This window comes from Haemaphysalis longicornis, unplaced genomic scaffold (genome assembly GCF_048455015.1).
Source record: "Haemaphysalis longicornis isolate Haplotype H1 unplaced genomic scaffold, Haemaphysalis longicornis Haplotype H1 scaffold_1, whole genome shotgun sequence".
Taxonomy (NCBI): domain Eukaryota; kingdom Metazoa; phylum Arthropoda; class Arachnida; order Ixodida; family Ixodidae; genus Haemaphysalis; species Haemaphysalis longicornis.
This window is the reverse complement of record NW_027526203.1, coordinates 435,914,543-435,927,331: the sequence shown is the minus strand read 5'-3', so window position 1 is coordinate 435,927,331 and position 12,789 is coordinate 435,914,543. Positions and strand designations below refer to the sequence as shown.

The 12,789-nt window shown below is 47.1% G+C and overlaps 1 protein-coding gene across 1 annotated transcript in view; it reads right to left on the bottom strand.

The window, feature by feature from the left end:
• Positions 1–12,021, bottom strand: part of LOC144155787 (frizzled-2-like) — a 44,602-nt gene extending 32,581 nt beyond the window's left edge. The window contains exon 1 of the mRNA XM_077687441.1: positions 9,981–12,021. Within this exon, the coding sequence (XP_077543567.1) occupies positions 10,035–11,735 (1,701 nt within the window). The 5' untranslated portion in view covers positions 11,736–12,021 and the 3' untranslated portion in view covers positions 9,981–10,034. The remainder of the gene's footprint in view (positions 1–9,980) is intronic.
• Positions 12,022–12,789: the final 768 nt, after the last annotated feature.

Sequence of the window (12,789 nt, the reverse complement as noted above, 5' to 3'; positions counted from 1 at the left end):
ACACCTGTGCCTCTGCAACGAGATACTTTTTGCAAAAACGAACCCCTGACGTAAATTTGTTGACGTCAGCCAATGTAAAAGAACAAATTTGCACAAAAGCATGAAAACAATTCAAAAGTAAAAACAAGATATCAAACAAATACTGTAGTAACATTATGTTCTAGAGAAATGCCCTCCAATAAACAAGTTGGCAGTATTCTTACAATTTTTTTTTCAAATTTTTGTAAATGCCTTGACAGATCTGGGAAATGTTCAATTCTTGGATAAGCATTTGCTTCAAAAATGTTTAAAACTGTTGCAGTAGCAACAGCAAGTTTTACAGAAACCCTGCCCACAATGTCAAGAAAGCTAGGAGTATAAAGTGACCTGAACGGATGCATAATTTCATGTGAAGAAGAAAAGAAGTGGTACAGAATAAACAAAACATCAGTACAGGTGGTATGATCACCAGTGATTGATTTTTGCTTTTCATATAATTAGCGGGTGTTCCACATTTCACCAGTTAGTAAAGAAACTGCCGTGCCTCAAGCCTTAATGCTTGAGAATTTCCTATAAACCATTTTATACGTTTCGCGAGTGTTCCAATGTTCAGCTGGCATGTCATTGCGCAGATATGAAAAACAAATTCGGCAAAGCACAAGACAAAGGCCATGATAAGAGGGACGCCAACATGGGTTTGTGCTCGTTCAGTGCTATGGTTTTTGTTGCATCCTGTCTTCAAAATTTTTTTTTCTAGTTCATTTTTCTAGTTCAAGAACCAGTTACACCCACACAACAGTCAAACCGCTGTGGCTTTTGGTGATAGGCTGCGAATAGTTGTAAAAGGTACCACACCCATGGAGCAATTACTGGCACAATCTACAATGCCAGGTTTTCCCATTTGCTAACTACTCACTCACAAGGTCACCACGTGCCAAACACAATTCCATGCATTGTCGTACCAATGCTCCATTTCAGCACGTTTGCGCCTGTACTTTACATTCTGATTAATAACCATTCGTGTTGAATTTGTGACAGGAGTTCAACTGGCTGGGTACCTACAAACTTGACATCCAGCCTGGACTTTCACATTGCCTTTGTTGTGATAAATGCTTGACTGTTCCGACAGGCCCTTGGTGCTCAAAACATTTGAGTCCCACCACTTGTCTCCAAGGTTTCAATTTAAATCGCGAAGACGTAAAGGCTATAAGGCGGGCACTTTTAGCAACTATTTTTCTGCTTGGAGTCCGCTGCAGTCCAGTTCCCTTCGGCTGATTTGGGTATGGTCCACTTCTGAGCTGTACCTAGAGTCATTAGATCAGGTTTCAGAGTATCGGCACTCTTTTCTGTCATTGTTGCATTCCACCGACAGCGGCCATTGGTTGAACCCCGTCACGTGAAATTTGTTTAACCTGGAAGACCCGTGGGCCCTGACATTTTGGTGCCTCTGTGTTGCCGCGCGCGCCCTCTTCGAAAAGTGGTGATTATCGGAGTGCAGCGTGGCTGTATGACACGTTGAGAGTTTTTTAACCCCCCGACAGAGCAGCGGTGCTGCTCTGTACTGGGCTATTTTAACCGGCGGGAAGGAGGGAAACGCCTGCATCGCTTCCCGCCGGGAAAGAACGACAGTGGTCTAGCATAACCTATAGCCACTTAAAAAAGCGTAGCTTAATTAGTGGCTCTAGCATAACCTAGAGCCACTAAATAAGCTAGGTACCCTAGCGTAATCGAGCCTGACCCCACTGCATCGGCACGCTTCTCTAAATTTTCGAAAGTAAACACAGCTGTCATGATTGCCAAGCAGCACCCGGACCAATTCTGCCCGTCAACGTCAGCCGCAATAGGGCGTATAAAGCTTGCCCCCCTGACGTCAGGCACCAAAATGGCTGCCGCCGTGCGTCAGTGTCATTACTTTAAAGCGTAGCTTATTTAGTGGCTCTAGCTGTACCAGTCCATTCGCAGCCGTGACTGCTGTGCCTTCCCCCGACTGCTACAGAGATCAAGAACATGTTGTAGCCTCACGCAGAGCTATAAATTGTACTGTTATTTTCAAAACGTTTTACTTCCCGACAGGCCAACAGGAAGCATAACATTTTCAAATATCAGTGGTCTTTCAGTGCAGAGTTTCTGGATGTGGTCTTGAAATCACAGCAGACCCTACAGGTTGGTAAACTTGACCTACATGTATGTCATTTTTTTTTCTTTCCCACATATACAGTGGAATCTCGGTCATACGAATCTCAAGGGGCGGCAAAAATATTCGTATCACCCGAAAATTCGTATCACCAGAAAACGAGAAAAAAATGGAAATGTGCTGCGCATGCGACAGGCGGCGGCAATATGGCGTCGGCTCTTGCCGCGAAGAGGTGCAGGTAGCTTCAGCAACCGCTTCTAACCTTTTGTTAAAACGGAGCTCAATGTGTAAATTAAATTGCTCATGCGGGAAATGAGCTGACAGTATGGGAGAAGCACTATAAAATGTCATCTACGCCAAATATCCACCGCGGAGGTGGCCCACCCAGCTGCTGCTAGCGCTCCGAAATTGCCGCAATCACAATGAGGCGCGCAAGTCGTGAGGCTCCTCCCAATGCAGTTAGCGGTAACCGAGGCAGAGGCTGGCGCCTGGGTGCCGGGCTGAATCGTCAGCGCGGGCGTCAAAAGAACGCGCGCTCATCGCCGACGCGACGCGTGCACACGAACTCAAGCCTGAACCGCATGCCATTCGGGCGCGTCCGCGTTTGCGCGCGCGTTCTTTTGACGCCCGCGTCGACGATTTCGCCCCCACGTCAGATTTTACCTCGCTCGTAAAATGACGCGCGACGCGCGCGGCAGTGGGAGGAGCCTGCCGACTTGCGCCAATGGGGAGGCACGCTCTTGATGGCGGCAGTTTGAAAGCGCTCCGGACAGCCCGCTGGCTCCGCCGGAGATGTTTAGGCTTACCACGGTGGCGGATATTTGATAGGCGCTTTCCCTAGCCGCGCGGACGATGCTTTACAGTGTCGTTTTCGGACTCATCAGCTCCCTTACTTCATAAGCAACTTCTTTTGTTCTTTAAAGAGCGGTCAGAAGCGGTCGGTTGAGCCACCCGCCCTACTTCGCGGCCGTTGACGCCGCCATGTTGCCGCGGCTTACCGCGCCGCGCGCCGCATGCGGGTGGTATTCGCGGTGGCGTCAGCGCACCTGTGGCTTGCGCGGCGCGTTTTCGTGAGCAGAAAACGCTCCATGCAGTTCACGCTTAATGATTTTGTGCCTGCGTGCGACCAAGGCCACACGGCCGCACAAACACTCCCGCCTCCCATCCACGCCGCAGTCATCTGCTCGCGGCTCGCGTGTTCGTATCACCCGCACCGGGTGATAAATGCGAACGGATCATCCGAATTTTTTTACATTGCGTACAATGCATTTTGGCCGGGGAATTTTGAAAATTCGTATCACAACGAAATTCGTATCAACCGAATTCGTATCACCGAGATTCCACTGTATGTTACTTTTTGTCTGCCTTCCATAAGGCTATGTCACCAAGGAGAAATGGTTCAAGATTAGATTTGAAAGATAGGTTGCTGCCCGACATGCACAATGGAGACAGGTGGGTGGGAAATGTTCCACCAGATTCAGTATTATATTTCAAGAAAAAAATAACAATCGTACAATGCAACCCATGCTGCCAGTAGCAGCATCCAGCAGGATACTGTTACCGACACAAGGATTTTACACGAAAATTGAAGTTTCCAGTTTCAGTAAAGACGGTAGCTGACAGAATCATAGTAGCCTCATCCTGATATTAAGACGAATTTGCTGTTATGTGATGTCCATAAGAGAGTTTCTCATAAAGAACAAGAGGCACTAAAAACTCCACGTGAACAGAAGTGTTCTATTCAAGAACAAACACAGCATGAGCCAGCATACAATCAGGCAAAGTGAAGAATGACTGCTGCATGTTAATTGTGCAGGCAACTTACAGCAGACTGCCCCATCGTTCACCAGTCCAATCAAAGGCGGAACACAACCATGAAAATGTACATTGTGAGTCAATAAGTTGACACTATTTACAGTGAAGATACCAACTCTGCTAAAATATGTGTTGTGCGAGTAATCCAATGCATTTGATGCCAACATAACATTAACTAGCACTCAACCAAAACTTGTATCAAGCATAGAAAATGCTATTCACGCTACCAAAGTTGGAGGAGCACACAAATGGAGGGCAAAGCTTCCATAACAAACACTTAAATGAACTGATCAAGGTTTGTATCTGTTTTGCGCATAACATGAATGAGTAAAATTATCTTTACCACTGTGAAAAGCACACTGCCTTCGGGTGGGCCACATGGTATACCACTCTGAAAACATCCTTGGCACACGGGTCAATCAGCCGAAGTTTACGTCAGGCAGCATCAGACAGAATGGCCCATGTCGTATCTTGTGCAGGAAACAGAAGGCAGGCAGGTGCACAGCAGTGAAAGACTGACTGCAGTCAAGCAGCCATAAGAGTGAAATGAGAACAGACATCTTCCAGGTGGCAATGACAAGATGAACTGCAGACGGCCCTTTAGCAGGCATTCCAAAGGTGCTTGATGGGCTGGTTACAACAGATTGTGCTCCAATGTGGGCAGTTTGTAGGCTTAGTCACCGAAAAAAAGTAAACAGATTTAAATCCAATTAACTTCTGTACAACAGAAAGAGACGCCAACTTGAGTTCTCCTCAACAGTGCCACACACAAATTCAGGCAAGGTTATTTACACATCGTAGGCAAGTCAACAATACCAAGCTCAACACGTGTTTGACACTCTGTGCTTCCCTGTTACCATGTCTCCTCTGAAAAGATTAATGACAACTCAGGATTGATGCTTAGTGTAGAAAATGGTTTGACTATCAATAAAAGACTACAAAGAAAAGCAGATTGTGGCCATAAAAGATGCAATATTCTCCACTCATTTCAAAATGCAAAGGTTTTTGTTAAAGGTTCACGAGCCAGGGCACCTGTTCCCTACGCAGTCAAATACCAAGGGACACATACCCTTTCCTGTGTGAATTGTCATCTACAACAGCAACAAAAGAAGGGGACTATCTAGCTCTCAGTTTCAACAATTGGGCGCCTTCCCCATTGGAGCTGCTGTGCTACATTAATTCCCATTACCAGCCATTGGTCGTCCACCCCAACACGAAAGTCTCTTCCAACAACCTTCGGCTGCTTCTACCCTGCACCATCCTCAGTTATTCCTTTTCTGCATATGACTGCTCTTCTGCTAAACTCCGCGCTGCAGAGGCTCAGTAGCGACGTGTTCTGCTGCTGAGCCCAAACACGTGGATTTGATCCCAGCTGCGGCACCCGTTCTTCCAATAGAAGAAGAAATGAAAATGCCCGTGTGTGAAGGTTTCCGCACACGTTGAAGGGCCATAAAGACAAAATGCAAGTTTGGTTCATTCGAAAGATTGCCTAGCTAGAACAACAGACACCACTTTTAGTGCAAAACTTCACTCCAATAAGCTACATAATTAGGAAAAAAAGAGAATGGTCATGCGACCCATTAGCTGATTTCCTGCACTAGACCCTATGACGTATTATGGGCAGCTGTGCGATTGGCTAAGGCTCGCAAAAGCAAACGTAAGTTACGCAGGGCTTATAAGCTCGCAGAATAAGATTTTTGAGCTTAAATTTAATGCATATTCTATTTATATCAGTTAGAATGGTGGGGTAAACAATGAAAGTTACGAATGCTTTTGCGAACATAGAGGCACCAGAGTGCGCTGCGTGCACATGTCGGTCATAGCCGCACAGCCGTCCGGTGCATTGAGCTTACACTGGACAACTGGCATAAGCGACATTGTCTTCTGTGACTGTTTGTCAAGAATACCCAATGTTTCACAAAACAATTACTACCAACTGTAACAAATAGTAAGCAGGTAGAAATCCGCTTTAAAACAAAGCGAGTGTGGACAGCAGTCCTGAGCAGTATCATATTGTCATCTAAGAAGACCGACGGTAAAGAAGGTGTTTCGCCATTCGCTGCAGCACTAATCAGCATACTAACGTTCGCTTAAGTACCTGCCCTGGAAATGCCATCGCAGACTTCGTAAAACACGTGATTCAGCGGGGGAATCAAAATTTTGGCTTACCGTAAATTGTTTAATTTCTCAGGGACTAAAGCATCATTTGCTGCCAAACAAGCGTGGGGCACTACAACACATCAAATCTTTCGAATAAAGCAAACTTGTATTTTGTCATCATGGCCCCTTTAAAGATCCCTAGGTGGTCAAAATTAATATGGATCCCTCCACTATGATGTGCCGCATAGCCCAGGTGTACTGAACCAATTACCTTGGATGAACAGGCTCAGTCTAGTCAGATAAATTGCAATGGCCAATAAACTGTTATCATTGGTATACGTGCTTATTGTGGTGTAAGAACAAATAAGGCTTGAGGTGGTGCCAAGGGCATCTGCTGTAAAAGCAAGTCTGAATGTAACGTTTGTAGGATCGCTAGTAGCACTCATTAATATTTGTTACTCTATGAATAAAACATTTATCAACAAATTGCAAAATATTTAATTTTGCTTTGTTTACACTTGTTTCGTGTCCTTTAAACCTTGGTGAGGTTCACGTCAAAAGCTGTAGTTTCCCTCAAAAGCACGGAAGATAAAACTGCATGCGTTCTTTACGGCTACCTTACAAACTACCGACATGACATCACACTGGCTAGCAGTAGGACTATATGCTATCCAAATCCCCAAAGTGTTGATTTTTCCTTCTTTCAGAGTAAATATTGACTTACTGTTTGTTATGTAGGTTAAAATTGTCACAATAAATTAACGTCACCGTGTGGAATTGACGAGGCATAATCATACAGCCAACCTAACTCAGCCGGTGAGGAAGATTGTGCAAGAGCAACGGAACTTTTGAACGCACTTTTCTCACGAGATTTTTCTCTTGCAAATAAGCGGGATAAACTCCGAACATGGCCTACGCTTTCTATGCTTTAAACTGAAAACGTAATTAGGCAACGTTTGAATCTCTTTAGAGCGTCCCTTTAATAAACTTTCACAATTACATTCCGTGATTAGACCTCTGTCTTGTCATTTTTAGGCTTACTTTCCTTGGTACTGTTCCTCCCAGTGGTACCCCTGCTACACGGTCCTTGTTAATCAAGTCCTTGGAACCACATGACATTTGCTTCATTATATTTTCTTAAAGGCACCGAGTTGAGATGCCATTCAATCCAAAAAGCACTGCCAGTGACCTTTGAGGCTCTCTACTGCCTTTGAAACAAACATTCATACCCCTGTGCACAGCGCCTCAATGGCACAAGTGCAAAACAATTATTTTTGTGAATAAATTAAACACCAAGAAGCAAGTACTTCACGAAATTTTAGACGGAATGATTATAGCTCAACAGCAGTAAAAAAAAAAACACAGCAATGAATGGCCACTTTGACAAAGAACAAAAAGTATGTTCTCAACTAGAGCCGAATTTGCCAAGTAACTAGCATTTAGTGAAAACTTCTTATCTTTACAATTATAACCACCTTAATCACATTTTTTATGGTGCAATTAATTAAACTGTAGTTCAACCTCACAGTGGTTCAATGGCTAAAGCCCCGTCTACATGGTGCAAATTTCGCATGCAAATTCGTAGATGCAAAAGAATCTATTCTTGTTGCTATGACAAATTTCCAAATGTTGAAACAGTCGATCTTCTCCTGTGAACGCAGCTTGGAATTTGGCAATTTGTAGTGGCAATGAAAATAGAAAAAAATAAACCATTTTGCTGCACGAGTGGCGCCATATCTGCAAATTCGGAGTCAAAATTCGCACCATGTAGAATGGGCTTAAGGCACGTGCTGCTGAGCCCAAGGATACACGTTCAATCCTGGCTCCAGTGGCTGCTTTTCAGATGGAGGTGAAAAGCGAAAATGCTCATGTGTAGCGATTTTGGCACATATTAAAGATCCCTATATAGTCAAAATTAATCCTAAGCCCTTCACTATGGTATGGCCCATAGCCACGTATAGCTTTAGCGCATTAGACCCCCAAAATGTGAAACTTGGCAGCAGTAGCGACACTGAAACATGGTGGGTGAGCCCTGATAAATTGCTACATAGATCAGCAGAATTCCTTACAGGTCGAATGATGAAAATTGCCAATTTCAACCAACCCACGCTCAAGTAAACACAAATATACCATTATAAAGGCCTCTGTAACAAGTGTATGGACTGCAGATTCGTAGATAATGTTCATTCTTACATGCAGCCTTACCTTCGTCAGTTAAAACTACGAATCTAAACTCTTTTGCGTTGTTTCATAGCTTACCTTAGCTCCAATAAAATGTACGCTGGCTCGCAAACTTTTAAAAAGCTGTACTGCAGGCCTCAGCTTCTTAGAGACAAAGAACGAGTAAAGAATTCTTTGTACATAAGGATGCAAAGTACCAAACTGAACACACCTATGAGGATAAAATGCAAAAGTGCATGCTGAAAGAACTACCCACTCCAGGCTGTCACTATATATGTGACAGGGTTCACAACACACAGTCTTTCTGTTCAATGACAAAGCCCGAATGTTCTTTCTTGCACTTCAAAAGCACTACGAAACTATGTCAAAGTTCTCACAAGTTTGACATCCCTATTAAAATAAGGGCACTGATCACAATGCTAGGTTTTTTCACTCATCAGTTACTGTGGCAAGAGCCAAGCCAAACTTTGACATAAAAGCAGTGCTACAACAAAAAAGCAGAAAGCACTGAATAAAGAGAACAGCTGCACATTATAATATTTGTATATTAAATTGTGAGTATAGCAAAATGCAAAATCTTTGCCTGACCAGCCACTGTAAAAACTGCGGTCTTTCAAAAACGAACTGAAAGAAGTAGTGGCACGCATTGCGCCACCCTTCTTTCAACTCTGGCGACGTGTAAAAATTGTTTCTAAATATTCCTTGCCCTATGAACACATAGAACCTAGCATACAACACTGCTTTGATCAGTTTAATAAACTTGGCAAATCATGCCAAAAGGCAGAGAAAAATGCTCTTAAAACCAGGCCACACAAAAACACGGTGGCAAAAAAAATTGTACGAGTTGTATAGCTGGGAACAAGAAAGCTGCATCAAAAGATGTACTCAAGTAAAAACAAATATATGAAAAACAATGTGCGTATTAGCCTCATATTGAACTGTGTCTTGCCACTCTTCAGGCAAATGCATGCAAAGAGTACGAATTCTTATATAAAATCATCAACCACAAGCATTGTACATCATTCAATGAGCTGAGACATAAAAGCAAATACTGTTTATAAAAACGTAGGTTTCCTCGTAATGACAAAGTTGCTGCGACAGTAGTTTAGGCCATGCACTCAGAATAATTGTTGTGAACATACCATTACTGAAACTGGCCAAGCGAGGGTTCTGTCATTTTAGGCACACTGCTATCAGCAGTGACTCCAAATATCAGAGGTGGGATAGACATCTTTACGTTCCACTACCGTTCATTTACGTGTACTACTAGCACCTTGCTTCCCTGTCAAAGCTAAGACGAGCATATAGCCCACATGTGCGCTTAGAGGTAAAAAATGCGGAGCTTCTAACATCCTCTCTACTGTGCAACCCTGTCGAGTGTTATAAAGAGAATTAAAGGTTCAAAGAGCCGCTCCATTGCTCTCCTGGCTCAGTTTTAGTTGGGACAAGAGAAGGAGAAAATGTACACCCCAAGCCCGCTTTTAGTTACTGATAACGGTCATGGCGATTGCAAATTATGCATGTATGGCAGCCGCACCAGTAACCTTGGCCGATTTCGCCTGCAGAAGCGGTCACGACTCCTGCAGACGACATCCTGCCATGCAGCACTGAACGGAGGACCCACCCGCCTGGGCGGCAGACTTAGCACCCAGCATGACCAGTACCACCTCACCCGCCCCCGTAGGCGGAACGACGCCATCACTTCCACTGAGTGACGGCGTCGCTCGCATTTGGCTGCTTGCGTTGGCACGCCGTAACAAATCGGGCCTACCGTTGTTGCGCTAGTTGTGCGCTATTCCTGAGTTGGTGCTGACGAGATCGCTGGTCAAACGTATGCCTCTGCCCGGCGCCGCGCTGGCTTCGCGGTTGTCAAGTTCTGCAAGCGGGCATAAAAGTTTCTCCACGAGGCGAACGTTTTTCCAGACCAAATCCAGACGCCCGAGGTGATGCCCACAATGAGGATGCCCAGGTACTTGATCATAAAGACGTAGAACTCGGGCCGGCGTAGCGAGCGATCGCGGCGGACGCACGATGGCTCTGGGCAGGGAATGCTCCAGCGTTTCTCGGCATTTACTTGCCAGTGCCAGGCGAGCATCCAATCGTCAAAGTGAGCTTGCTCGTAGAAGTAGCAGCAGAGTACTGTCAGCGCTGGTAGCGTGTACAGAAAGGAAAAGATGCCAATCCTGACCATGAGCTTTTCCAGCTTGTCTGTTTTGGTGCCGTCGTGCTTCATCACAGTGCGGATATGGCAGAGGGATATGAAGCCTGCCATCAGAAAGACCTTGCCCAGTGCGAGGTAGACAAACAGGGGTGCCAGAACAAAGCCGCGCAGCGCGTCCATGTTCCACAGGCCCACATAGCAAACTCCACTCAGCACGTCACCTTCCACCTTGCCCATAGCAAGAATTGTTATGGTCTTCACAGCAGGTATAGTCCAGGCAGCGAGGTGGAAGTACTGCGAGTTGCTCTCAATCGCTTCGTGGCCCCACTTGAGCCCGGCTGCCAAGAACCAGGTGAGGGTGAGGACAACCCACCAAATGGAGCCAGCCATGCTGAAGAAGTACAGCACCATGAACATCACCGTACAGGCCTCTTTCTTGTTGTTCTGCGTGATAGTGCGCACCATTTCGATGTTGCTATGTCCTTCGGTGACTTCAAACGGCTCGTTGCAGGCCACTTGGTCCCCCAGCACGAAGCCCGCGAAGTATGTAGACGACACCATTAGGTTACAAAACGAGAGGAAGATTATGGGCCTCTCCGGGTAGCGGAACCGTTGCATGTCGATGAGGAAAGTCAGCACGGTAAACAGCGTAGACACCATGCACTGGACAGCCCAGGCGCCAATCCAGTATCGCGAAAACTTCAGGTTTTCGCCCCGGAAAAACATGTGGTGACAAGGCATGCCGCAGTTCTTCTCTTCTTTACCGCGGATGCGGAACACGTAGTCCAAACCGAGCGGCACGCGGAATTCACGTGGACACAGAAATCCGTGGTTCACAAGGAGTCCAGTCGAATTTGGCGACGCTGGTGCGTGATTGATGCGGTGCTCGGTGACGTTTTCCCCAACGCAGAGCTTCTCCGACGAACCAACTTCTGGGAACTTGTCGCACTCGAGTGATTCCGGCCACTTGAAGCCGAACTTGTTCATCAGGTGTTCGCAGCCTTCGCGCGCCGACATGCAAAGCGAGCGGCACGGCGGAATGGGGTACTCTAGAATGGTGCACACAGGAGCGTACATGGAGCACAGAAAGAACTGCAAGTCCGCTGAGCACTTGACCTTGACCAGTGGAAAAAATTGGTGCACTTCCATGCCGGCATCTTCCTGTTTCTGGTGGTTCAGCAGATTCGGCATGATGGTCTCATTGTACTTAATGTCTTTGCACAAGGGGATCGTAATGGGTTCACAGCGGCCATGGTGAGGAATCGAGCGGTGATCGGACACGCGCGAGCTTACCACCTGGCCCAAGCCGGGTGCTAGCAGCGCTGCCAGCGCTACTAGGCCTAGCGCGACGTTTCGGGGCCGCATCGCGCCCGCGTTTCCCAGGCGATGGCAGCCGATGGTTGCGTGTCCGGGAGAACTCCGAATGCACGGTCTTCAAGCACACTACATGGCGTCGGGCGGAGGCTGGCCGCTTGGCGCTGTTATTGTTTCGGGCCAACGACACACGCTATCGAAACTGAAACATGGCCGCGCGTCTTGCTTGCTTTGGAAATCTTTCGACGATGCCAAAACGGCCAAAGCAAAGTTGCTCGGTCTCCTCGCCCAAAACCCGCCGAACCGCCGGTCCGCTCCATTGGCTGCCGGCGCGGCAACAGACGCTCGTCCAACCAATGTGCGCCTCCCTGAGTGCCTCCTCTCCCATGGCATTCGAAGGTGGGAAAGAGGGGCAACGTGACGGACGTGGCGTGAAGGAAGCGCCGGTGCCTCCTCGTACGGAGCGGCCGCCGCCGGCTGCCCTCGCTCAGCCTGCAGCTGGCTGGGGAGCCGCGCCTGCCCGCTCTTTGTTCGCGCCAACAACTCGCGTGTCACTGAACGGCCTCCTGCCTAGGCTACAAAGGTCACTTCGGAATGCTACGGAGGTGGTATGGGACCGTACTGACGGAACCAGCAAGCTTTGAGCGCGCCCCGTTTCAGCGTAGCCGCTGCTCGCATGCGTAGTGGGAAGAGTTCTCTTCGAACGTGAAGAGAGGAGAGTTTCTTCAAGTCCGCCGCGGATCGGCCAAGAACAAGAACATTGCTCCGGGCCTCCTCTACAAACCTCTTCCTTTGCTCGTTCGCTCGGTGGACGGCTTTGTGTTACAACAGGTTTTACAGCTTTCGGCCGCACGTGACAGGAGGCCTCGTTAGCAAAGGCGATCAAATTTTAGACACCTCCTCTCCGCGTCCCGTACGACAGGGGACAATGGAGAATTTTCGTCTTTGCGCTTTATCACTCCGCCGCGGCTCCTAGACTTGCTCGAGGGGCTATTTTTTGCCGGCCGACCCTCTTCCTTTCCGCCGCTGCCCTCAGGGCCCCGACACTGTGAGCGGCTTCTGTTGCTTGCCGCCTGCGCTTTCTCGCGAGCGATTTGCGAACACT